A 27,707-nucleotide genomic window follows, 5' to 3' on the forward strand; every position below is an offset into this window, starting at 1 on the left:
CTATGTGGCCAGTAAGTTGTGATTGATTGTCCTATGTTTATTGCATCTTTTTTTGTTTATTGTAATTTGGGGATATGTAATTGTAATTACCCTAATTTGGTGTTGTTTATTGTTCATATTTACTGGATGCAGGACACTCAATGTGATTTTTTCAAGTGGGTGAATGAGCAGGCTGAGATGGAAGATTACGAAGTGAAGTTGTTGGAAAAGGAAACCATAATTGGTGAGTTACAGGTTGAACAAAAAATCGCACATGAGAAAATAAAGAAATTGCAATTAAAGAAAGGAAAATTGGAGGAAGACATCATAGGGTTGAAGAATGAAATAATTGCAATGAAGATTGAGTTAATGAAGTGTGGTAGGAATGAAAAAACGTTGTACTTAGCATTGTTGTTTTCTTGGTTGTTGTTTGGTGTTGTAATCTTCCTTCATTGATTAAGGAAGAAATGAGGATGTATGTTGAATGTTTTATGTGGAAATAAAAATCAATCAGTGTAATTGATTAATGGATGCTTAATTGAATGTTTAATGAGTAATGTTTGCTGTTGTATTTTGTACTTAATTGATTTTCATCATAATTGCAATAGCAGTGTACAATTGACATACCAGAGCTAGATCAAAAGACCACAAATTTCCCAAATTATTTGCACAAAATGAAAAACAAACAAAACCAGAGCATGACGAGGGTTAAATCGGTCGCTACAATCTAACTCTCAATCAAACAATTCTTATACGAACACCCTAATACCAAGTAAAATGGCAAATAAAGGTTCGGTCCACGAGGAACGAGAGTAAATGCAAATCAATCTTAAACCTAAGCTAGTTCGAAATCAATGAAAATGGTGTTCGAAATCAATTACATAGATTACCTAGGCCGGGTTTCATCCCGAAACCCTAGCTAGGAGACTACTCACACATATTCATAATCAAAGCAATAATGAATTCCAAAAGCATAATAGATATAAACATGAATTCTGATTAAGGAATAATAAAGCTAGATTCATAAACAAGAATGAATAATACCAATTGTATTGATGCGAATCAATGGAAAAGTTTAGAACCTTGATATCCGTCGTCAGTGAATAATACAAAGAATCTTCACAAATCTTGCTTCAAATCAATCCAAGGAACTAAAATCTCTAGAATAATCTCTAAGAAAACTAATGAATCTCTAATACTAAGAACGTTCTCCAATAACTCTCTACAAAGGCTCTCAAAAACTATCTCTAAAACTGTCTCCAAAAATCTCTCTAAAACTGTCTAGAAACAACCCTTATAATTGGGTTATATATATATGTTTTAATTTAGAAAGCAATTGCGCAGGCTGCCCTTCGTAAATCAGCACGGCCGTGCTAGAAGTGGCACGGCCGTGCAAGCATGGCAGTAGCTGATCCGCAATATATTCAATTTTGGCACGGCCGTGCTGAATTTGGCACGGCCGTGCTAATGCCTGGCATGGCCGTGCTGAATCTGGAAAATAGCACGACCGTGCTGAATTTGGCACGACCGTGCTAATGCCTGGCACGGCCGTGCTAATGCCTGGCACGGCCGTGCAAGCATAGGCAGGAAGGTTGCAGGCACTTTGGTCTTCTTAAAATAGTCACAACTTCTTATCCAGAGCTCCGTTTGAGGCGTGCAATATATCGTTGGAAAGCTCTTCAAGTCTACTTTCCAATGCAATTAGAATCACTCCATTATCATTTGTATACCGAAAGTTATGAGCAAAATAGTGAACAGGTGTCATATTTGTGAACTGTTCTGCCTTGCCTGCTACTTAACTTGCCTTTCAAGGCCTTGAGAACCGCAGCAAAGCCTTAGCTTGGTGGACTAGGATCGATAATATCCTGATTACGCACCAATGGTTCGGGACTCGACATAACTTGGTCAACTATACCTGTTAACACACCAAAAACAGACCGAAACCCGTGAAGCACGTAATATGAAGGAAACGAGTGTAACAAGGCAATAAACGACCAAAACGGGCCTAAATACATCCAAAATCACCCATTTATATGCCTTAAAGCGCGCCCTAATGTGCGCTTGTCAGAGCAATATCAAAAGACCACAAATTATTTGCACAAATTGAAAAACACAACCACAGCAATATCAAAAGACAAAGGCAGAACTGTTATAATGCCTGCAAATGTTTCAATAATGCATGCAACTGTTTCCAAAATACCTGCAACTTTTTCCAATACTTAATTACATAAGATCTCTAACATTGTTTAACAACTAAATTGTTTGACAAACTACACACTTAGACCAAAAGCATACTTAGTAAGTACAAAAGAAATGGGGCACATAAGATCTTCACTTGATCACTGCTGCATCTGGGAGATAGATCTTGTGTTTGGTCTGGTATTTGGTGCCTGCCACACAAATTACAAAGTTATTGGCTTATTTTCAAAAAAAATAAAAAAGCAAACACAAAAATGAAAGGGGGAGTACTAATTCTTACTGTAACAATTGGGCTTCCATCATCAGCAAACATTATCCCAATTCCTGATGGTTGTGCTCTTCCCCTTCCCCTTCCTCTTCCCCTACTTGTAGTTATAGACCCTCTACTAGCCGAGCTTCTTCCTCTGGTGCTGCTTTGACTGACACTTCTAGCACCTTGACCTCCAAGTATCATTCTTCCACCCCTGCCTAGTTGAGTTGGCTGTGCAGTAGCAGTATGGTGGGCAGATTGTGTTGCAGGAGTTGAAGATGATGCAGTCTGTGTCAGGGTGGGTGTTGGGGTTGCTTGTGTAGATGGGGCATGTGAGGTTACATCAGTAGATGGGGCAGTCTTTCTTGGTCTTCCCTTGGGTCTTTTGGGTGCTGGTTCATCATGGACAACAGAATCCTTGTCTTTGCAGCCTTTCTTGTTATGACCCTTCTTCTTGCATATGCTACAAGTCATTTCTACTCCTGCCCTACTCAATGACCCTGGCTTCTTAGGATTCTCAAGAGGGTGCTTAATTTTGTTCTTTCTTGGCCTACCAGGACCTATCTTGATAGGAGGGGGGTCCAAATTGCATGGACATCTTGGCCAATACCTCTCACCTTCACATGGAGGTATACAACCACTGTAGGCCTTCTTATAAGTCTCAACTTTGTAACATTCATCAACAAATACCTCAGGTTCTTGGTTCACAAAATAAATGCAAGCTATGGCATGACAGCAAGGAATGCCTACCATATTCCATTTTCTACAACTACAAGTTCTAGCAACTAAATCTACATTCAACTGATCCAAATAATACCTAACATTAAACTGACTCACAGAAGAAGGCAAGACTTCACAATCAGCAGCTTTCTCTTTCTCCTTTTCTAAACTAGCTTGTATCTTAGGGCATAGCAAAGAGGTCCATTTTTCCATCTCATGTCTTTTTTTGACTAACCTCTGCATCAATGCAACTCTAATTTCCTCTAACATGTAAATTATGTGTTTAGTCATAGCATTAATGATATAAGCATTAAATGTTTCAGCCATATTGTTAGTAATGGCCTCAGATTTGATGCCTTCCTGTAAGAATGACCTACAGAAGAACTGAGGATTGTACCTTGTTATTGCAAGGGCAGCCTCTTCATCAATCTGTCTCAACTCATCCATTGCTTCATTGAAATCAGCCTGGTTATAGGCCTTTGCTATCTTCCAAAACAAAAGCTTCATCTCATCTCCCTTGTAGGTTCTGTGCCAGAGGGCAAAAATATGCCTTGCACAGTGCCTATGTTCAGCCTTAGGAAGAACAACACTTACAGCATGTAAGATAGCCTGTGTACCAAAAAAAAAAGAACCAGTTAATGTCAATCATCATCAATCATCGTCATTAAATGAGATAACATATTACACAAATTAATGACTTATACCTGATGCTCATCTGAAATAATAGCTATCCCTTCTCCTTGTCCAAGATCTAGGCAATTCTTTAAGTGGTTAAAGAACCATTCCCAAGACAGATTGTTCTCCCCTTCCACAACAGCCCAACAAATGGGGAACATCTGTTCATTGGGATCCCTGGAAACAGCAGTCAATATCTGACCCCCAAGAAATGTCTTCAAAAATGCAACATCCACACATATCACTCTCCTACACCCTGCTGTCCACCCTTGCTTAACTCCATCAAAGCAAGTGAACATCCTACTAAACATTGGGGTAGAACTCTGAGGTTGTGGAGCAACTACCAACTCCAACACTGTTTCAGGACTTGCTTCCTTCAATGCCTTCAAGTACCTCTCCACCTTCATATAATGCTCTTTCATAGAGCCATGTAACATCTTGTGTGCATGGTATTTTACTTTGTCAGCAAAATCTCTACTGACAATCATTCTGTAAGACCTCCTTACAGTGTCTACAATCTCCTTAGCTGGCCAATGTGGCCTAGCTTTGAACACATCAAGCAACTGCCTAGCCACCCAACTGGACTTCAACTTCCTGTTACTATTCATGTTCCTATGGCATGTGTGATTTCCAACTACTCTCTTCACTAGCCAAGTTGCATCTCTAGAATGCACAGAAAAATATAAATAAAATGGACATTCACCAACACATTTCACTCCCAACCTTTGTCTATTTTTCCAGCTCACACTATACTTTAGATCTCTACCCTGTAATACAGCATACTTAGTGACAGCATCCTTAATGTCACTGGCATTAGCAAACCTCTTACCAACCTTCCAATGAAACTTACTGAAATCAGTTTCATGGCTCACTAACTCTCCCTTTTTCCCTTCTAATTCATCACTACTACCAGGTGGTGTATCAATGTCATTATCTTCATCACAGTCACTTAGGTTTACATCCCTTGCAACCTCTTCATGAACTGAGTTCTCCCTCTCTTCATCAACTTCAAACTCCCTCTCCTCGTCAACTGTCTTTTCCTTCTCCTTCTCCTTACAAACTTTTTCTTGCAATCCCTTCACTATCTCAAGTAACTTTGTATTAACCCTCTTTACTCTATCCCTTGCTTCAATAATCTCATCATCACTGCCCTCAGATTCATCTTCAAAGAAATCAGTCTGTTCTAGATCTTCACCTTCACCTTCTAGATCTATGTCAGATAGACTAAAATCACTTTCCTTCTCTTTCTCTATGCTCTCATCTACCTCAAACTGAAAATCATCTTCATCATCATCTTCAAACTCCCCACCCTCACAAAACTTCTGATACTCATGATCATATAATGGATCACTCTCATCACTAGACTCATCATCAGCAACTAATTCATTCCATTTCAAAGGGCTCTCTGGTCTGTCATCCTCCCACTCAAATTCCTCATTGAAATCTGTGTTAACCTCAGGAAACTCACCAGTAGAAACAAACTCTAAGGATGGGAATTGAGAAAGATGAAGAGACTGGTTTTGAGTGAAGGGTTGAGTTTCTGAAGTGATTTTCAAGGGGGGTTGAGTCTGTTCTTTTTGAGTTGCTGGTTGGTGGGGAATAAATGAGGTTGTTGGGTCAGTTTTTTTTGTTTTTTTGTGGGGAAGGTCAGATGCTTTTTCTGGTAAAGTTATAGATGCTTTTTTGGGTGATGTGGTAGATGCTTTTATAGGTGAAGTGGAAGCATCTTCTTCAGTCAATGAGGGTTTCACCACCTGTGTTTGTGGTCCCTTCCTTGGGGTCAATTTTTTTCTTTTGTTCAGTTTGGGTGGGGGTTTCTCAAGTACCTTGCCTGTTGTTTTGGATATGGTAACTTTGGGGTCAGCATTCAACAAAGTACTTTTCTGACTTGTGTTGCCCACATCAACTTCCACAACTTCAGCATTTGAACCTTCTCCCACTTTTCTCTCAAACTGAACTGCATACACAACAATACTCCTATTTACAACAGCTAACTTACCCATCTCTAACACCTCAGCATCCCCTTGAATTTTTCTCAAACCTTTCTCAATATTTAACCCAGGCATTTGGTAAAACAAAGCATCCACATGAGCAAGCCCACACTTACTACCATAATCCCTTAAGTCCCAGTAACAAAGTTCATCTGGGTCAACATCAAAGTTACTACAACTCCCACCCTTATACACCATTTCACCATTACGAACATGCTTAAATTGACCCCCATACCAGAATCGAACAGTCACATTATCAAAAACATGAGTATTTGCAGCAGACCCTAGAATTAAACAGCTCAATTAGACTCCAAACAAACACTCAAGTAATTAACCCTAATTCAGCAATTAACAAGAAAATTTATCGAGTGAACAACATAATTCACCATACAAATCAACCTAATTATTAAACCTACTTTAACAATTAACAGCATAATTAAACATACGAACATCCATATTCAAATTAGAACACATAAAATCCACCCAACAATCATAATTCAAACAAAACAAAGAAAGTAAAAAAACACGAACCTTTCTTCTTCGTCTTTCTGGGCATTTTGGGAACCAAAGATCGCAACTTTTTCACTCTTCTCTTCACTTCACTTCAATGCAATTTTCTTTGGGAGCAGTAGAATTTCGGAATTGAGTTCTGATTATTTCAAAGGGAAATGACGAAATGAGGAATTGAATATGCTCTGAGATTCTCTGATAAAATGGTTGGAAGACGAAGAAAGAGAGTGAAATATGGAGGGAAATGAATTAAAGAGGGAGACAGGAGTTAGGTGTGTAAAATTTAATTACACGTTGGATGGTTAAGGGGAAGCAACGCACAACCTGGCAAAAACATAACACACGTCAGCAATATTACCTCCTAAATCCGGTTACCATTTTTTTTGTACCATTTTTGGAAGACACCCCCCAAAGTTGGTGTTATTTTGGGATAACTCAAAGGTGGTGTTATTATTGGCGAACCGACCAAAGTTCGTGTTATTTTGGGCAAATTTTCCTTTATATAATAGTGTACTTTTTGTAGTTTTATTAGTAAATAGATATCTATGTTATTATTAACTTGACTTTTTTTTTATTAAACTTAAATTATTTTTACTGAATTGAAAGTACTTTTATCAAACTAAAATTGTTTTTACTTATTTTCTATTTTTTTAAAATAAATTAAATATATATTATAGATGGATCTTATTTTAAAGAACATTTTAAAACGAATTTTATGATGTAAATAGAACCGAGTTATAGGATATTTATTAAAAGTTATGATTAATTTGTATATATGAAATATTAAAAGCATATTGATAATAAAACTCTATACAACATTTTTATCTTAAAAAATCTATCCAAAATTCTCTTACTTAGCATTATATGTGTCACAATGTTGTTGTCTCGTGACCTGACTGCGAGATCCGGCTTTATTTATTAGTGATATGATATGATTAGTTTAAGTATAAATTACAAAACATAATAAAAAAAAAAGGAGTAAAAACGAAGGAAATACTTCATGAAATATGTGCTCAATATGGTTTTTATCAGTTTAACTCTACCCGATTATGTGAAGAGGGTCCCCACTCAACGAAATTCCCTCCCGCCTTCCAGAACAGATCTTCCTAGAAATAAACGAAGTTCAGACGAAATTTGGAATTAACTTTATCAATAATAAATAAATAAATTAATATATGATCACAAATTCTTCTTCTTTCTTTGTCTCCTGATTTAGGTAGATTATCATCAGTATTCTGCCAAATTCTAATAATTTTTCACTCTCCTAGCATCCAGATTCTCTCTTTCGTTTTTTTCTGGGATTACATTCAAATTTAATTTAATTGGTATTTTGGATTTTTGGGAAGAAAGGAGAGAGAAAGAGACAACTACGCCAGTAAAGAACTAAAGATGATGCTGCAGTATAATGGGTTTTCAGGGCTTAAGACAAAAAGGGTATTTTTCTTTTTCTTTTTCTTTTTTCTGTTGGCAATTTATTTCTGAAATGGTGGTGAATTGGGGTTTTTAGTTTCTGCAATACATTGATCATTCTAAGTTTTGGGTGATTGAGTTTTCTTGTAGAATTAGCTGATTTTTGTGGATTATAAAAAAATCAAGATTTAGATGTTCTTTGTTTATTGCCTGAAATAGATTGCTCTTTGCTTGGATTTTTATGTTTTTTTGGCAGTCTAATTTGTGTTATTAAGTTGGCAATCTGTAAAACATTATTGGGGGTTTAGTGGTTGATGCAATTGAAATCGATTTCGCCCGCTGAAATCATCATAGTTCGCTGTGTTGGGTACCTAAAGTGAGGTATGGAATGAGCTGAGGTATGAATTGCCCCTTCTGCTTGTTGTTTCACTGGGAAAAAAACAAACTAAGAAACAACAATTAAAGCAAACTAAAAGGTGGAAAATTAAATTATGGCAGTAATGAAGGAGATGGTACATTTTGGTAGTACTAGGAATGGGAATTTATGGGTATGGATTATAGAATAGTATTCCGTAATCGAGCATTCTTGTGATCATGACTTGTCTTGCTCCCTTATGACAATTGATTGCTATTCATACAGCATAGTGGGTAGCTCTATGAAGTTCTACATAATTTTGACATTATCTTGGTTCACATCATGTTTTGTGAAGTGAATCTATTAATGTGGTTTAAACTCAACTTAACTTACTGGTAATCTTTCTGCTAGGGAGAAGAAGAAATGATTGATTCTGTTTCAGTCTTGTTGGTTTTATGATATAATTTCTGTTTGCCTGTAGATTGTGTTTGAAGATGTTTTCAGTGTGCTTGATTCTGCGAGTCTTGAGCATCTGAAAGAACTAACTGCAAGGCGTAGAGTGATTGAGGAATCTGTAAACGCAACCAGCTTCATCACAGAAGCTACTGCAAGGGAGATGTCTGGAGGGCTGACTTCTCGTAGTCAACAGGTTAGCTCTTCAATGTAATTGTCTTGCCTGGTATAGTGTTACGTAACGATCTCGATTGTGCTTTTTCCCCCAAAATCTTCTCTTTATCTCTTAGATCTTGGCTTATCAGTTGTTTATTAAGAAACTCAGCTACTAATGCTAATTGTCCATTCTATGTTCCACTTATAGCTTAAATATGCAAGGACATGGCTTCTGTCTTCACTCCCCATAAGAAAGGATTTGTCTGTTGATAGTTTTAAACATTGTGCCTCCTAGTGCTTTCAAACCACCTACCGAAGATGGGAAGGGTTTCAGAGGGTGGGGCGGGTGGGGGGGGGGGGGGGGGCGGGGTTTGATAAAATTTGTTAGTTACCTTGTGAGGCTTAAAAATGAACCAGGGAATGCAACACGTCCAGTTGGCCCGGCCTAGTATCTTCAAGTAGACAACATCATATGCTAAGCCACAGAAATTAACACATCCAAACAGATCCTGTCAAAAACTGGTGCACCAACCTGCAGCTCTGACGTAGCAAACACAAGCAACAGCAATAAAACATTTAACCAGCTAAGAATGAAAGACGTAGTATTATAAGCAAGTTTAATAGCTTACTGGCTTATAGCAGCAGCAGCAAGCTGCAACAATATTCAAAAGGCAGTTAAATTTACCCTTCTGTCAAAATCAGCTAAATTTACCCTTCTGTAACAAAACAAATTAAGCTTTCCAATACATGAAGCAATGGTTTCCCACCTTAAAACAATAAGAGTAATACTGTGGTTTCAATCAAATTTGAATTTCTGCTTAAACCTCCTCCTTGAAGGACCTGTCGTACCTCAGAAGGAAGTGGTTGACTAAGCCTTTCTGTATGACAACAAACAAAGTTGAGAAATTTGTGCTTGCAATCCTACTCAATGTAATTGCAATCCTGTGATCATAAACAAGCTTAAATTAAACTTCAAAATAATTCCCTAATAATGCATCTTCAATATTAGGTCAGATGACTAGCTGACAACCCCTATGGTAGCCCTAGGGTCTTAACTTAAACTACTTATATATATACCTATGCTGCTAGCAATAAAGATGCACACATATGTAGAATACCTTTCACAATAAAACATCTATTCCATCTCTTGATAAAAATCTTGCTTTTGATAGCAGAGCTCTCATAATCATCTTTATTTAACAAACATGAATACAAAACCATGGCTTCAACAAGTCAAACACTTCATCACTGCATTTTGGATATATATTCATGATTTCTTGTGTATAAAGACAAAGGCTTTGTGGCGGTTTCTAGATTTAAGTGAGGTTGTAAATCAGGAGTATTATTACCCAAAAAAGGCAAAAAAATCACTGTTGACCAAGATGAAGGAGATGTGAAAAGTTGCTATAGCAAGTGCTTATATGCATATATACATTTGAGCAGTTAGACCACTTAGAGACTTATCCTTCAAAATAATCAGTGTAACCACCTCAAAATAGATTTGGGTCACTCTCAAGGCTTAAAGAAGAATTTCTAGTCTTTATGAGTCAATTTACTTGTATGACAATATCATGCATAATATCTTCAAATGTTCTTTTTAAAGTACAAATCACCATTCTGAAGCGTACTTATCTCATTGTTTGCTCCTCTTGAAACCTGCTTTTCTGATGAGGAGTGGTAGGAGATAATTAATTTAGGCTTGATGTTGGCTCTGTTGACACTTGAAACAACATTTTAAATTTTCCAAAATTGGCATACCATTTCCTTTAGATGTTACAGAGTTGAGCATAATGTTTTTATGTCCCTGTTACATAATAATTGAAACAATTAATTTTATTTGAAGGAAATTTGGCTTGTACGGCTTTTACTGGGATCTATTTGTTTGCACTTTGGCACAAGGTTTAAAAATACTCAAGATTCAAGACAAGATGCTATGAAAAATTGGATATTGATCTATGCTTACTCGTTACCACCAAGTAAAAACTTTGCATATTCATGAATGAACCTGAAAAGTCTTAATCTACATTAGAGTGGCTAAGATTTCTGATAATTGCTTGGTTTCTGTAGACATAGTCCATTTTCATGATAATTTGGTGACCATTCTTTAATTCCTGATGTGTGGTGCTTGTCTCATTCTGATAACTCTCTGATAATAACAAATTGTCCCTTAACTAAGGAATCTTTCAAATGTCTCAGAATATTCAGAAACTTGAGCAGTATCTGCCACTGTTGGAGAACTTTATTGTCCAAGTTAATTCAATAAGTCGAAATAAAAAGTTGCTGATCTTAGAGTTGAGAATACAGTGGAGTAGCACCCTTAGCTCTATGAAGTTTAGATTTGGCGGTCCAAAGTTTTTCCAGATAAATAGTTTGAAGTATGAGCTTGGGATGGTTCTATTTCTTTATGGTTTGACTATCCGTGAGAGAGCCTTTGAAGTTTTTTCAGAAGGTTAGTACTTAATAAGCAATCTTAATTCACCTGCTTAGCAAAAGAAATATATTGGTTCCCGCATCTGTATTAAATTTGAGTTATATCATTATCATAGATATGCAGCAATCTGCCAGCCTTCTGAGAAAAGCAGCTGGAATCTACAATTATTTGAGTGCTGAAGTCCTTCCACTGTTGCAGTCTATCTTGCCTCCAGAGAAGCCACCAGAAACTACAACCAATGTCTCTTCTGCAATGATTAATATTTGCTTGGCGGAAGCTCAGGTATGTCCATTATTAATTATCTCTCATCTTCATATGTATAACATAGGAATTCAGTCAGATATTACAATGTCAATACTTCTTCGGTCAGATGTGATTTTAAAGTTTTGACGATTTTTTTTTTTTTTTTCAATAAATTATAGGCAATAGCCATAAGAATTGCCGAAAAGCAGGGATTGTCCAATGGTGCTCTAGCAAAATTGCACTATGGTGTTACACAGCTCTTGGATGAAGCAAGTTCTGTTCTGCAATCAGAACCTAAAGATGTTTCTCGCAAATTTTTAGTAAGTGCATCATTTCTGCACCTATTAAGTAAGCAAAGCAAAGAGCTTAATTCTGAATTTATAACTGTGGCGTCTGTCCATATTGTATCCCGTTCTTCTTTCTTGATATAAACGCCATTGCTGCAATTTTGTTATCTGCAGGAGTTTATATATACTTGCAGTACTCTACATGAATTGAAAAGTTATAGACACCTTGCTGAAAGCTACAAACAGTCTGAACAAATGGGAGTTGCCATTGGTCTTCTTAACTGTGCACTGAGTAAAGCAAAGAACTTACCTGGAGAACAGTCTTGGCGAGACATTTTTAAAAGTGAAGCTTACAAGATCTCTGATATGCTAAAAAAATGCAATGATGAAAATGCATTTGTCTGGCAGCAAAAGATCCCAGTAGATTATGAGCTGCCATCCTTGGAAGGTAGAACGGTCGTGACCACTACCCCTTACGAGCCTCAAAGATGGGAAAGAGAAATTGCTTTCAGTAGCTGAACGCAAACCAAAGTTACTTGTACAGTGTCATTGGTTGTGTAAAAAAGATTGATTCTCTTCGCTACTTGTGTATACCAGGCTTACCTGAGCCTGGAGTTTTGTTTCAGAAAGGAGTTTTGTTCCTGTCTTGCTGAAGTCAATATTCATAAGGCTAGGACGGTAGGCCGTTAAGGCCAATGTAGGATTTGGAGTGTAAATGCAGATTTCAAAGCTGGAGCTGCTGTACAGTGTCCATGCTGATTTTTTGTTGCATCTTGCAGGACTAAATACTAAGGCACAATTAAAACCTTTTCAATGAGATTGCGTCCTTGAGTTGATCATTGATGTCTTAATTGCTTTGTTTACAAATTGATAATCCAGCCAATCCATTTTTACTTAATTTGGTTTCCATTTTTTAGATTGAAAACAAATAGTATAATAATGATTAGCGAATAACCCTACAAGAAGATATTGTTCTTGTACTAGGATTACTTTGTCTAAACACTAAGATCAAAAGTTCCGTTTTATAAGCATTTGAACGTCAAGTTTTCAATGTAGATAGGAGCATAGGACCATTGAAATCAAGGTCCATTGTTTATAGGACCTACTCACCAAAACAACGAAGAAAAGGAAAAAAAAAAAACACCAAATCTAATATCATATCACTAATAAATAAAGTCGGTCTTGCAGCCAGGTCATGAGACAGCGACATTTGGCATTTTAGTTTTTCGCCAAGTGTCACGCCACGTTGGAGATAAATAGGTATTATTGTGACACATATGATGCTAAGTAACCGATTGTTGGATAAATTTTTTAAGATAAAATTATTGTATAGAGTTTTGTTATCGATATAATTCTAATATTTCATGTATACAAAATTAAACTTTTAATAAATATTCTTTATAGATATAATTGTGACACATATGATGCTAAATAATCGAATTTTGGATAGATTTTTGAAGATAAAAACGTTGTATAAAGTTCTATTATCGATACACTTATAATATTTCCTATATACAAAATTAATCATAACTTTTAATAAAAATCTAATAACTCGGTTCTATTTCCATCATATTTTAAAAAGTTCCTTAAAATAAGATCCATTTATAATATATTTAAAATAATATAGAATTAGTATAAATAAGTTTTAATCGGTAAAAATACTTTCAATTTAGTAAAAACAATTTAAGTAAAAACAATTTAAGTATGATATCATATGTCTAAATATCCTGCATTATCAAAAGTGATTATATGACCCTGTTTAACTTCAAGTCAAAATGTTTATCCTAAAATTCAATAAACAGTCTGGGCATTGCCCGAGGCACAATACTAGTATATATATAATATAAAGGGGAGTTTTTCTCGAGTTTTTAGAGCGCCATGTAGGATTTTATTTTTTAAAAAATTATTAGAGCGCCACTTATGATTAATATTTTTAAAACGCTGCAATCAGATTATGTCACGTAAGATTAGTTTTTTTAAAGCGCTACGTAGGATTATAATAATAAATAAAATAAAAAAAATATATATAAAAAAAAGTCCATGTAGGATTAATAGTTTTAAAACGCTACAATAGGATTATGCCACGTAAGATTAATATTGCAGCGTCACATAGGAAAATGTTATATTTTAGCTAACGAAAAAAGAGAATTACAATATATTTTAGATCAAAAATTTTAGGGAAATTCTACATGGTGACCTCCAGGTTTCAAAAATTTTACATGGAAAACAAACTTTTTTTTCAATTCTATCAAGTGGCACTATGGTTTTGCAAAATTAAGTATAGTGTCCTTTTTTTTGGTTTTATGGCTAACTTTTATAATAAAAATGGTTAACCTTAGGTTTTTTGGTTTAAAAAATTAAATTATATTTTAAAATAATACTTTTTTTTTAAAAAAAAAAAAAAAAGGAAAAACCACCACCACCAATATCCTCTTCCCAGCCACCACCATATATGTCGGCGAACGGATCCCCGCATCGGCCTCCTTTTTCCTCTAACCCCAACTTTCCCCCAACCCTCCTCTCCCCTCGCCAGCAACCCCCAACAAATTGCCAAAATCTTAAAGAGGTACGGGGGATTTAGGGGACGCCGGCGAAGGAAGAGGAAGGTTGGGGTATCGGTGGGTCGCCGCTGGGAAAGGAGAGGAGGTGGCTGGTCGACGAGGGGATAAGAGGGCTTCACGGAGGTCAGGGTAAAGAGAATAAGGGATGGTGGGGGCTGATTGGGTCGCTAGCTCGCGTGCGGTGGAGGAAGGGGAGGGGGATCATTCCGGTTAGGGGAAAGGGAGGGGGGTCGAATCGGGGAAAGGAAAGGGGTAGGATTGGGATGGTCGATCGGCCGGCGCGAGGGACGGCTGGCCAGCATGGGCTGTGGGGTTAGGGTTCCGTCGAGGTGGTGGTGGCTGGGTTGGTGATTGGGATTATTTTTTTAAAAAATATAATGTATTATTTATAAAATAATTTTTTAATAAAAAAATCTAAGGTTAACCATTTTAATTATAAAGGTTAGCCATTAAACCTTAAAATGGGCACTATGCAAATTAATTAAAACTTGGGTGCCACTAAAGAAAGTTGGAAAAAAGTTTGTCTTCCACGTATAAAAATTGAATCCTAGAGGCCACCATGTAGAATTTCCCAAAATTTTATATTAATTATAAAAATAAAATCAGCGGGTTTTTTGTGTGGATGGTCATATCGTGTGGTCGGCTAAGACACACCCAAACACTGACCGAATAACCCTTGACCGTTTGAGTAAATTCTTGATCGATTGAATAACCCTTGATCAACCAAGTAATCCCCAACCACACGGAGTGACCAGCCACATATGAAACTTTGTGAAATAAAATATTATCTTTTTATATTATGAATTTTATCTAAATATGAGAAACAAAGTTAATAATTCATTTTATAATAAAAAAATTTAAGTAGTAAACAAGCGAATATCACAAAGTTTATTAGATAAATAGATATTTAGTAAAGTATTTTATTTGAAAAAATACAAACAAACCGTGCATGGTACATGTTTCATATAGTCTTTTTATATTTGTAGGTAAGTAGAATGGGAACCTCGTACAGGTCAATCCAACCCAAGTAACAATTCTATTTGTAAAAGATCAACTACTTTTGTTAGTTTCTATAAAACCTATTTTCAATGTACAAAAATATAATATAATCTTGATATGCAAGATACAACCAGTTGTATATGAATTATGAAAAACACACTAGCTACCGCGAAGCAGGATCCGAACGATGTAGTGCCAAGTGGATTTGTCAGCACCACCCTTTTCTTGAACAAGTCTTTCAAAGTGAAGCCATTCTATATTTCTATTACTCTCTTTACGCCAATGATCCATCAATCATGGCTGCTCTTCGATGCACTTTCACACCATTCACTCCGTATCATCAAAAACCCTCTTTAACCCCTAAACAATTCTCTTCATTCATTTCCTCAACACCAACTTCATCTTCATCTTCATCTTCTTCAATATGCAATTACCCCAGAAATACGTCATTCAATCCCTCTTCTCAAAGTCACAGGTATATTAATTTTCATCGTTTCTCAAAATTCTGAAGTTGCCAGTCTTTGAGTTTTTATTGTTGCTCATTAAATTGCCATTTTTTATACTGTTTGCCTTTAAATAGGTTAGGAAGGGGAAGGGCTATATCTGCTCTTGTTTCAGAAGATAGTGCAACTGGGTCTTTATCTTCTTCAATTACTGATAATGGGTTCAAACTCACTTATCTTGAGGTGGGTTTTTTAATCTTTATTTATCTAATTAAGATTCAAGTAATTTTTCTGTCAATTTATATTAAGCATCATGATTTTTTATATTGTTAGAGATTGTAGAGGTAAAACGATCACTACCCAAGTCTGAGTAGTAGATTAAGGGGAAGATTGATAATAAGCTTTCCATGGAATATATTATTGTATTTGTGTGTGACATTGATCATGGATACTGGCTTAGACTTTCTTCTATTTTTTTCACTCAATCTTAGTAAAGGTATAAGGTTCTAATATGTCATAGATCATTACCGTTCTATGAAATGTGATATCCTGTAGTAGCGTATGTGGCTATTGGGAGTAGTATATTAGGGACTTTGGAGTGGAGATTTACTACTTACTCCGTTTTATATTTGTTGACACAATTTGACTTTGGACACTATTTACATAACATACTTTGGCCTTGTTTGGCAAATGGCCGTTGGCGGTTGGCAGTAGGCTAGTTTATGTTGGCGGTTGGCTGGTTTACTTGGCTTGTTTGACTAGTTGGAATGTTTGGCTGTTTATAATGGCTTTTGAAATTGGCGGTTTAAGCTGGCTATTTATAAAAGTGTTTGGTAAATTTAGTTGCTGGCTGTTTGTTAGATAATTTGTGGGCCAACAAGCCAAAAGCCAACAAAAAAAAGCTACTCAAAGTAGCTTTTTAATTGTCTTAAAAGCCAACTTTTTCGCTAAATGAAAAGCCAATTACCAAACTCTTTTTTTTGGCTGTTTGACCACATAAAAAAGCCAAAAGCCAAAAGGTAACCAAAAGGCCATTTACCAAACATGGCCTTTGACTCCAATTTGTGACTCAGTTATGTAGGGTCTTATTAGATTCATTTCGATGTTTATATTTTCAGAGATAAACTTTATAATTTTATCCTTTAAATAATCGTAGATATTGAAATTTAAAATTGCACATTGGCAAATGTGTCAACTAGAATAAACGGAGGAAGATTTGTTATTGAATATTGTTGAGTAGAATTGTTGATTAAGATCACCATTTCAGTTTTTTATATTGTTCGTGTTTGATATATTTCTCCTATGTTCCCAGAAATCCATTATAGAGCATATAACGTAGTATTGATAACTATTGGATACATGGGATGTGGCAACTCAAAAGCTTGTCCTATCCTGCTCTAGTGTGTTTATGGATAGTTTGATTTATCATTGTTTGGTGGATTTTATAGGGAAATAGCTGGTTGTGGGAAGTAGGTAATGTGAAGCTATTGGTGGATCCAGTTTTGGTGGGAAGTTTGGATTTTGGCATTCCATGGCTCTATGATGCTACTAAGAAATTCTTGAAGAACTTTCAGGTATTGTGCTTCTGGATCTTGTTATTCAACTGCTAATGAATGATCAGTTTATAGTCAGAATTTGTTATTTCTCCTCTTACCACCCCAGCTTAGCTGTTTAATGACCCTGATGCATTGTTCTGCAGCTTAGTGATATTCCTGAAGTGGACTGTCTAATAATCACACAAAGTTTGGACGATCATTGCCATTTAAAGACCTTGAAGCCACTCTCTGCAAAGTTCCCTAATTTACAAGTAGTTGCTACACCTAATGCTAAGGCAATGCTGGATTCTCTTTTAAGCAAGGTATGTATGTATATATATATTATTCTCTTTCTTGCTTTAGAAATGAGGGTTGTATGCTTTGCATAATTGCATTAGTTAGGAGATATAGACAGTTAGACACATGCATAATTGCATTGGCTAGGAGATATAGACTGTTAGACACGTAGATATCAGGGACAATTTTAGAAACTGCTGAAGAACCAAAGCCTCTTCATCTCTGAAGTATTCACTCAATTAATCAAAGCCTTAATCTCATAAGTGGGGTCGGCTACATGAACCAAATTTGATTATTCCGTGTCAGAAATCTTCCTCCTTCATCCCTTACGATCCAATGCCTTCCCTTACGATCCAATGCCTTATCCTCATACAAATCCATATACTTCATATTCTTCCTAACTCCTTCCAAGTCACTTTCAGTCTCCCTCTCCCTCATTTAACCCCTCCATGGTCCCACTCTTCCACTCTTCGTACCGGTGCACTCTCGGATCTCCGTCTTACATGTCCAAACCAATGTAGGCGATTTTCCCTTAGTTTGTATGCAATGCCTGCCACACTTACTTTCTTGCAAATAACCTCATTTCTGATTTTATCTCTTAGAGTGTTCCCGCACATCCACCTTAACATGCGCATTTCCGTAACCTCCATCTTTTTAATGTGCTTCTTCTTAGAAGCCCAACATTTTGTACCATAGAGCAATACTGGTCTTATGGAAATCCTGTAGAATTTTCCCTTCAACTGTAAGGAATGCTTCGGTCACATAACATTCCCGTTGCCGCTCTCCATTTAAGCCACCCGACTTAATCCTTTAGGCCGCGTCTTGGTCAATGTCACCATTTTTCCGGTTGATCGACCTAAGATATTTAAAAGATTCACTCATGGTCAAGTCCTTTCCATCCAAACTCACCACATCATTACTTGTCCCCCTTAGAGTACCAAGGCGGCATACCAAATATTCAGTCTTCCTCTGATTTAGCTTAAACCCTCTAGATTCCAAGTTTTGCCTCCATTGCTCCAACTTGGCATTAACTTCATCTTTAGTTTCATCCATCAAAACGATATCATCCACAAACAACATACATTATAGAACTTCATCATGAATTGGTCTAATTACTTCATCTAGAACCGTTGCAAAAAGAAAAAGGCTTAATGCAGACTCTTGATGCAATCCAATTGTAATAGTAAAATCTTTGTCAACCCTCCAGGTGTCCTCACATTTGTTGACACATCCCAATACATATCCTTAACCAGGTCCACGTATATTCGTGGTATACCTTTCTTCAACATTGCCTACCAAAGTACCTCTCTTGGCACCTTGTCATATGCCTTCTCTAAATCAATAAAGACCATATGAAGATCCTTCTTCTTTACCCTATAAAACTCCATCATTTGTCTTATCAAATGGATTGCTTCCATAGTAGATCTCCCCAGCATAAAACCAAATTGATTATCCGAAATGCTTGTGCATGCCCTCAACCTAGGTATTGACTAAAATAATTTAATTTGGTCATTGCACAGCTTCAGTCATCAACTATATGCATGTGAAGCATACTACAAGATTAATAGATCATTATGGGTACCACATACAGAAACAACTTCACATACTGCTTAGACCTTTAGTAAGACCAGCTCAATCCGTACTCCCATTAAAAGGCACATATACTCTTACACTATTAGAATTAATCACTGTTAACTTCTTATTGTAGATACACTTTTAAATAGTATGTAGACCTCCTTGAAGATATATGCATCTTGCACTGAGAATTACCTGCCTTGTTAGTAAAAGCTCCTGACTGGCTGTTATAGTCCATGCCCATCTTGTAAGTTACTGGCAGGTTAAGCTTTGGATATTTTTGACCAATCCATGCTTATATTTTCTACAAATGTACCAAGTCTCCCAACATGATAGGTCCCATTTCACTTTTGACTCAAACTGCTAAGTGGTGTTTAAATTTATAAGATGAAACAAGATTTGCCTCGAAAGAAAGCCTCATAATATCTTCTCCCAGTAAAAAAAATCTAGTTCAAGTTCAATATGTCGTAATATCATTTTTTACTGGTTGCTTGGCTCTATTGATAGTGTTCGTTTCATGTAGCCCATTCAAAAAATTACCTTATCTTTGTAATTATACGTGAAGTTAGGCTTTAGTATAGGAAATTGTAACAATTTCATTCTTATTTTAAATATATGTAGTATTTCTAAAGTTTACAAGCCTACGAGCCAAATTCAGTTTCATGTTCATTTTAGTGATCAAACTCTAATATTAAATTCAATTTTAGCTCATTCACAAAACGAGTCAAGCTGGACTGAAATGAGTCCAAACCGTTCACAAGCTGTTGTGATTATACCCACCCCTACTTCCGAGCTTCAAAACAATGGAAGCATTGAGATTATGAAATGCTTTGCTTCCTAGATTCCCTCAAAGGCTCAATTGTACTCCCATCACCCCATAATAGTGTGCCCCATTCTTTAGGTACATAGTATTCGGTGATAAGATATGGTGTGGTTATCAATTGCTATGTTGGAAAAAGTAGGTATGACGAAAGATGGTGGGGTAACTTTTTAATTGAATGTGAACAAGTAGGAGTGTAGGACCTAACTTTTAGTTCTGGAAAAAAATAAAAATTTATAACATAGTAGGCCCTTGTCAAAAATATAAAGGGGCAATTTAATTCTCCCTCCTTTGTTCGTCTTCCAGTTCTTGAAATTTCTTTTTTTTTTCTTTTTTTTTTTTATTTTTTTTTATTTTTTGTGTTGTTGAAAGAAGCTCTTGAATATTCTAGTCTTGCTCAGGTCACAAAGTTGCTTGTAATTTTTCTTGTAGTAACCAACAACACCTTCTTAGGCCTGTAATTCTTAGGAATAGTAAGTTCCACTACTTTAGCTTTAACGGAAAGTTCAGAGTTGACCAATGGTTTTTTCGTGTTGTCAAAGAATTGAACAATGAAATGGATTGGATGGCGAGTGCCTGGTCGAATCATTTTGAGGAGAGTTCTTATCAGCTGGTCGATTAACTTCCTTGACTTTCATGTTGATCTTCTAGGTCCTATGTTTGAAATTTTAAGGTGATTAGCCTGACTTTTGTGTGCAGTGCTTCACATCTAAACTTACTTAGCTCATTTAGGAAGTAAACTTCTCGTATTCTTGAACTTGTTCCATGATTATTTTGTCGCTCACCTTTTGGGTCCGTATCCAACTAGGCATCTTTTCTTCCCTAGATCATCATTGCATACTCTCTCTCCCAAAAAAAATTGGCATATTGGTTGATGGAGAGAGATCAAACACAAGATTGTTGATATGGCTCAATAGGTGACCTTTTAATCATCTTGATCTTTTCCTCATACTTTTTAATTTTCTCAGCATTAGCAAAGCTGCCTCTGATGAAAGTGCAAACTATCTTAAGGGCAGGAGATCAGGAGTTGGATTTTAGATAAGTCTATATTTCGTATATATAGTCCATCTCTAATTACTCATTTGAATTAGATAATAATTGGTGGGAGTAGTTAGTGCCATCAAGAGGCTCGAGTTTGGAAATATCAAGGTCTTGTAGATAGATGATCCACAACACGCTCCATATCAACACATGAGATTACCCACATCTATCCTAATCTATAATAGGAGCACTTCAAAATGACAATTATATACTCGATATAAGTTATACTAAGTAAATTGAATGTTCTTCTTCCCTATATGACAAATGTCTTGAGGTGGAAAATGGGATACGCGGATCAAGGTCAGATTAAATCTTTTCAGTATGTGTCAAATTTGGGTGGTGAGACATGAAGTTTGTTTCAGGTCGATTCAAGTCATATTCAGTTCGTGTATATAGTCAATTAGCTTGTTACTTTGTTATGATAAATAATTTGATATTATCATGTTAGTTTTTGGGTTGAGTCAAGAAAGTATATGTTTTTTGTACTCTAGTAGCTTTGGTGTGTGTTCATCAACCAAGTTTTAGCTTTCTTTCATATGCTTCAGCTCTTAAGGTATATCCTTGTCAATCTCCACAATGTATTTTCTCGTGTCTTGATTTTCAGGTGACATATCTCGAACCAGGTGAAACCACAGAAATTGAGGGAAGGAATGGTGCAAAAGTTGGAATATGTGCCACTGCTGGGCCAGTTCTTGGTCCACCTTGGCAGCGGCCTGAGAATGGGTATGGTTCATAGAGCATGCAACTTATTATCCGTTTCAAGCAAAATAATGCTTTAAGCTTTGGAATTTTCCATATTAGAATATTTGTATTTTCAACCTATCTTTAACAGTGTAAGTAACTAAATATCTGGCAGATACATTATATCTTCTTCTGAAGGCCAGCTGACACTTTACTATGAACCTCACTGCGTCTACAATGAGGAAAATTTGAAGAATGGGCAGGCAGATATTGTCATTACACCAGTCATAAAGCAGCTTCTACCAAAATTTACTCTTGTTTCTGGGCAAGAAGACGCAGTTAAACTTGCAAAGTTATTACGTGCCAAGTATATGCTTATTGACTTGTCTCTTCATCGGTTTATTTAATTTACTGTTTCATGCATTCTCAAATTTTCATTTGTTATAATCGAAGGTTTGTTGTTCCGATGAAGAATGGAGACCTTGAAACCAAAGGGCTTCTTTCAAGTTTAATTCAATCTGAAGGAACCATGGAATCTTTTAAGGTTTGGCTTCTTCTCCTACTTTTCAGATTTTGTTGCTAATATGAAGCAGCACTAGTATTTACATCAATTTTAAACTGAACGCATGTACTGCTTAGCTGCAATTGCTTTTCATATTGAAGTCTTCTTTGTTTTACTTTCTAGTAATTGAAACAAAGAGCCTGGCTTCAGAGATACTTATATTCGATTTGCTTCAGAAACTTTTCGGTTCTCATGCATGTATTTTTCATCAATTAGGTAGCACAAACAAAGGTGCTCTGAAATTATAATGAGGAATTTTGAATTTTTGTGAATAAATTCATAATTGGATTGAAAGGCATACAGCTCCATCATGTGATGGTGAATAAAAATTAGTAGAACATCCTGCATGTCATCAATAATTTATTCACTTCTGGTTGACACGATTTAGTTTTACTTGTAAGGTTTTAGGACATGCTAAAGCACAGACTATCAGTTACTTATCTATCTGGGCACTTATCAGAATTGAAATCACCCTGGTCATTTTGGTGTCGGAGGAGAGGAGGACTTCTAGCTGCAGAGCCAAACCTCTAATTTTAGTTTACACAGTTTGTCATCTGTTGTGAAGTGGCACATTACAGATGCAAATTAGTTTTTATTAGATAAAAAAATGTTGGTACATCTTTTGTGAGTATACTGATTTTAAAAGTTATAATTTAATAATTTTCGTAGCCGAATTTTTGTCAAAATTCTATACCTGAGGCCACAATTCTTTGATAAACATGAAATCCAACTGATCAATCAGAAATTTTGGTCTATATAATTGATAAACTGAAAACCAAATACTTCGTATTGTGAAAGAACATGCATTTAATTCATATTGTTTATCCGCCTCTGTTGTTTGGGAAGTTTTGAAATGAATGTAGTAATTTTATCCAATTTTCATAATCTTTGTGAATGTTGTTAATTTTTTGAGTCAATAAAGATAAACATAGCTGAACAAAATAGGAGAGTAGGTATTTCCATTCTCTTGTTAAGATACGTATTTCTTTGTTTTTCTATGACATAGTTTTCCAGCCCCAAAAAATGGAGAAGTTTATAAAATTAAAATAGGCTAATCTGTATATTCTGCAGTATGAAAATATATTTTATGTGATGCATTTTTGTAAGGGTTAAGAAACAAGATAACTGGTGGCACTTGTCAATTAAACCTGAAATTGCTTTATATGCCAAATCAAGTAGTTAAAAGTTCAAACCTTCCATTATCCAAAGTTGTGGACCTAATTTGACATTCATGAATTTGCAGCACATTAGATGATTAGAGAAGCTTTTTTATTCTGGGGTTTGTTTGGTGCATTAGTTAGAATCGCACTGTCTTCCTACAGCTGTTCTGTGTTATATTGATAGATTTTAACTTTCAGTTTCTACCTGCTTTGTCAAAGAACTCCTCCAGGGCTCCTAACGTGGTATTAAATTATCTAATTCGAACAAAATCTAGTTATAACTACATAGTTGCTGTTTATGTTTCAAATAGGTGCTTGTAAATTTAGTCAAATGCCCACACTTTGAGACTCTTGGATTGGCTGTACCGTCAATTTAGCTACAATACTTTCTTTTCATTGCATATTTTTTCTTAGTTTGTCTAATGACACGAGGATATACTACTCTCTATGTTTCCAGTCCATCAGTAAACGGATGTCTTTCCTGTTATTCTTGTACGCCTCACATTTTATTTCTGACACATTCAATACAATTCTCAACATGGTTGACGTTGTAAGTTGGGAATTTTTGTCAAAATCATGTGGGTGCATTGTTATTGCATGAAAATACATAGTAGTGTAAATATATTATTTAGCTTGTTATTCTGGCCGTTATGACTCTGAGGTACTGATAAATTCTTCCTTTCAAGGCCTCGATCACTTGCTGCTATGTATAGCACAAGAGAAGATAGCATAGTAGTTTGAAAGGATGTGACTTTATGAATGAAATTAAACTAAGTATATGCTTTAGGGTTCAATTTATTGAGCCTGTTCATGCTGTTATCTTCGACGTGGAACTGATGGAATATTTTCTATTGAATCCAGGAGCTTTTATCAAAAGAGTTGCCTGATGCGAAGGTGCTTGAGCCAACTCCAGGTGTTCCATTAGAGATACCTGCAGTGTGAGTTACAAGTATACTGTAAATCAGTAGACTATACAGGAGAAAGGAATGCTGTAGAAAATTTAGCCCATATTATTATTTGAACATCATTACACATATACACTACAAAGTAAGCCCCAGATTTTCAGCAAGCAGAATCATTTTAAACTTGGGATTAAGAGCTAATAGGGGCAAACTAGGTCTTATACTCGGGAACATGATGTAAATTCTCTTAAAAGCGCTAAAGTTCAGAGTAGATTTCAGTAACATCGAAGGATGCAAAATACTTCCTTTCTGCCCCATGTATTGCACGGATCTAACATGTTTTCACATGACTATATTATTCCTACATGTAATTGAATAGAAGTATTAAAATCCAGATAGTGCAATATTTAGGGAACGAAAGAAGTATATATTTAATACATAATTCGAACATAATGCACATCATGTTCTCAATAGTCAATTGTATAACCTAGTTATCTAACCATTGTGTTCACTCCCTATTTAACTTTAATATAGTCATTGGTTGATAAAGTAAAAGATGTAAATACTGTAGAGTATAAGAATAACATCATAAAATGTATTTGTCAAATAAAAATATTTAAAGCATCTCTAAGTAGAAAATTGGTACCTAATTAAAGAGTACGATTTATTCAATTTGTAATTTTGTATTAGGTATTCCTGTAGTACCTAGTATTGTATTCTAGGCCCAATCTAATAAATGGGCTAGAAACCCAACTTAAAAAAAGCATGCTAGAATTCATTTCATAAAATAACGAATTAACAAAACGAAATTACATCAAAACATACCCCTATATACGTAGTATAAAAAAAATTAATAAAAAATAAAAACAGACGAAAATCGAATCAATTCATTTCACCATCCTCATTTCACTCTCCACTATCACTCTTCTTTTTTCTCTCTCTATTTCACCATTTGAAACGGTTGAAAATTCTTCAATTGCATCCATCGAAGACATGTTATATATTATTCCACTGAAGCAGCAAGTAGTTCAAGTCCATTAACTAAAGGTATATATTATTCCAGTTACTAAAAAGGTTATTTATTGTTATTGAACATATTTTTGAACTACTCAATGTTATTTCAGATTTTATGATTTTAAAAATAATCAATGTTATTTTACAAATAGAAGCATACTATTTTTATAACTAGAAAAATTATTTTAGAACTAACAAATGTTATTTCTGATTATATTATTTTAGAACTAATAATTGTTATAGATTATATTATTTTAGAACTAATAAATGTTATTTTAGATCTGTAATGATTTCCGCATCAAAATCAACAAGAGCAGATTCAGTACTGCTACAACGAGCATCATCAACGTCGATACCCAACAAATTGCGCAAATCATCTTCAATTTAGAAAAGTAATTGACCAAAGGAGATGAGAAAAAGAGTGATTGATTGGATTGAGAGAAAAATCAGAACGAAAAATTAGCAATTGGAAAAAAGGGATTAAATTCATAGAGATTGAAAGAAAATAGAGGGAAACAAAAAATTTTAGGAAGTAAAGGGAGACAATCGGGAAGAAGGAGGGGAAATAGAGGAAGAGGCTGACTATATACATATTGTTCAAGCTAAAAACGACATCATTTTGACCCCGGAATACCATGCTCACAGCACTCTGGGAGTAAGATAGAACTTGCGCGATTTATTAATTATTGGCCCTACCATAAAGAAGCAAAATTAGCTATATGAAGGAAGGTTGATATCAATAAGTCTTATGTGCACCCTGGATAGCTGCACAATGCCCTGTATTATGAACATTTAGTAAAATATGAACACATAAAAAAAATGAACATTTTGTAACAAAATAAAATGGACACGTAAAAATAAAATGAACATTTAGGCCTTGTTTGGTTGACATGGGAATTAAATATTTCCCTAATGAAATATCTAGGAATTTCCTAAATTTGTTTGGTCGGCAATGTGGGAATTTAGAAATCCCATGAATTTTGATTGACCTGGGGGGCTAGGTAATTTACTTCCCTTATTTTGTGGGAAGTTGAAATTCCCATGAATTTCCACTTCCCTCATTTTTGTTTTTTTGTGTCGACCAAACAACTCCTCAATTTATCAAATCCCATGAATTTCCACTTCCCCCCATTTTATGTTGTCAACCAAAAAAGGCCTTAGTATTTAAAAGTGAACATGTTAAAAAAAAATGATTATTCAGTATATTAAAAGTGATCATGATTATCATATAATCATAAAATTGATGGACCACGACCTTAAAAATGAACATTTGGTAAAAAAAAAAAAAAATTGAAGACGTAAAAAATAAAATGATCATTTAGTAATACAAAAATGAACACGTAAAAAAAATGAATAAGAAATAAAAAATGAACATGTCAAAAAATATATATATGTGAACATTTAGTATAGTAAAAATGAACATTTCATAAAAATATATGAATACATTATATAAAATGAACATTTAGTACAAAAAAATAAACACATAAACAAATGAACACGTTTAAAAAAATTATGAACGCTTAGTATATTAAAAATGAACATGATTTTCATATATTCATATAGGTTCAAATTTATTGTATATAATAATCAACAAAAAATAAAGATAAAATATATCGTTTAATTATGTTCATTTTTTATATACTAATGTTCATTTTTAGTGTATTAAATGTTCAATTTTAAAGTGATGTATGTTCATATATTTTTTTTATTTACAGAACACAACATTCAATTGTAATTATTTTAAGTCTAAAAAATTTGAAAATCTACCTTAAATCTAATCTTAGTTCATCATAGAGACAATAATTATCGATCTATAACATAATAGATTAGGAAACACAAATGCAAAATTGATAAAATCAATAATTTTACAACATTCACATATTTATAATTAAAAAAAAATAAAAAAAAAATCAAAATTACCTCAAGTTTCACGATCGTGACGAAGATGATGATGATGGATAATGCTACAATGGTGACGAATTGGAGAATATCCGAATTAGAAGGATAAAGAAGTATAAAGATTGAAGGAAAGTGAGGTAAGAAAAGAAAATTTACTTATAAAAAAGGGGGGGAAAAAGAGGAGAGAGAAAATTTCAGATTGAGAAAAAACAGAGGGGAGAGAAAATTAATAGAGGTAATAAAGAAGAAAAGAGAGAGTTAAGATATAGAGAACGTATGTTCATTTTTAAATTACTACATGTTTATAAATGGATATAATAGTGCAGCTAGCTTAGCTGCATAAGTGTGTAGCTAAGCATTTGCGGGTTAATATTGGCTATTTTTGTGTAAGAAATGGGCCAATTAGTGTCTTAATCTCTTGATAGCTGATATGATAGAACGCCAGAATCAACTAGAATTAATAAATCAATAGGCCCAACTGAACTTTATCATTGTTTTTTCATGTTAAGTTTTCATTGGTACCAGACTACCAGGTACCACTATCCTCTTTTTTTTTTTT

At 35.0% G+C, this 27,707-nt stretch overlaps 3 protein-coding genes across 3 annotated transcripts; 2 read left to right on the forward strand and 1 right to left on the reverse strand.

Annotated features, from left to right (window-relative positions):
* Positions 1–2,318: 2,318 nt before the first annotated feature.
* On the reverse strand, positions 2,319–6,882 carry LOC110691186. The gene is made up of 4 exons (XM_021868103.1): positions 6,346–6,882; positions 3,853–6,098; positions 2,459–3,757; positions 2,319–2,369 (listed from the first exon to the last, which is right to left on the reverse strand). Exons 1-4 carry the CDS (start codon positions 6,368–6,370, stop codon positions 2,319–2,321), a joined length of 3,621 nt encoding a protein of 1,206 aa, XP_021723795.1. The 5' UTR covers positions 6,371–6,882.
* A 381-nt stretch (positions 6,883–7,263) lies between these two features.
* On the forward strand, positions 7,264–12,510 carry LOC110691255. Its single transcript, XM_021868169.1, has 6 exons — positions 7,264–7,758; positions 8,571–8,738; positions 10,895–11,147; positions 11,245–11,411; positions 11,552–11,692; positions 11,834–12,510. Exons 1-6 carry the CDS (start codon positions 7,714–7,716, stop codon positions 12,176–12,178), a joined length of 1,119 nt encoding a protein of 372 aa, XP_021723861.1. The 5' UTR covers positions 7,264–7,713; the 3' UTR covers positions 12,179–12,510.
* Positions 12,511–15,389: 2,879 nt separating this feature from the next.
* Positions 15,390–24,380, forward strand: LOC110691256. The gene is made up of 8 exons (XM_021868170.1): positions 15,390–15,694; positions 15,800–15,905; positions 17,111–17,236; positions 17,362–17,520; positions 21,535–21,653; positions 21,787–21,978; positions 22,065–22,155; positions 24,195–24,380. Exons 1-8 carry the CDS (start codon positions 15,516–15,518, stop codon positions 24,273–24,275), a joined length of 1,053 nt encoding a protein of 350 aa, XP_021723862.1. The 5' UTR covers positions 15,390–15,515; the 3' UTR covers positions 24,276–24,380.
* The last annotated feature ends 3,327 nt before the right edge of the window (positions 24,381–27,707 follow it).

This window comes from Chenopodium quinoa, unplaced genomic scaffold (assembly GCF_001683475.1).
Source record: "Chenopodium quinoa cultivar QQ74 unplaced genomic scaffold, ASM168347v1, whole genome shotgun sequence".
Classification (NCBI taxonomy): Eukaryota; Viridiplantae; Streptophyta; class Magnoliopsida; order Caryophyllales; family Amaranthaceae; genus Chenopodium; species Chenopodium quinoa.

Bases quoted from the DNA above. Each gene is read 5' to 3' on its own strand.
- LOC110691186 (XM_021868103.1), bottom strand. From the start codon at position 6,370: ATGCCCAGAAAGACGAAGAAGAAAG. The intron at 3,758-3,852 runs GTATAAGTCATT...TTTGGTACACAG, and splicing joins TTATTTCAGATGAGCATCAG to GCTATCTTACATGCTGTAAG. The intron at 2,370-2,458 runs GTAAGAATTAGT...TTTGTGTGGCAG, and splicing joins ATGGAAGCCCAATTGTTACA to GCACCAAATACCAGACCAAA.
- LOC110691255 (XM_021868169.1), top strand. From the start codon at position 7,714: ATGATGCTGCAGTATAATGGGTTTTCAGGGCTTAAGACAAAAAGG. The intron at 11,148-11,244 runs GTTAGTACTTAA...TCATTATCATAG, and splicing joins CTTTGAAGTTTTTTCAGAAG to ATATGCAGCAATCTGCCAGC. The intron at 11,412-11,551 runs GTATGTCCATTA...AATAAATTATAG, and splicing joins TTTGCTTGGCGGAAGCTCAG to GCAATAGCCATAAGAATTGC.
- LOC110691256 (XM_021868170.1), top strand. From the start codon at position 15,516: ATGGCTGCTCTTCGATGCACTTTCACACCATTCACTCCGTATCATCAA. The intron at 15,906-17,110 runs GTGGGTTTTTTA...TGGATTTTATAG, and splicing joins TCAAACTCACTTATCTTGAG to GGAAATAGCTGGTTGTGGGA. The intron at 17,521-21,534 runs GTATGTATGTAT...CTTGATTTTCAG, and splicing joins TGGATTCTCTTTTAAGCAAG to GTGACATATCTCGAACCAGG.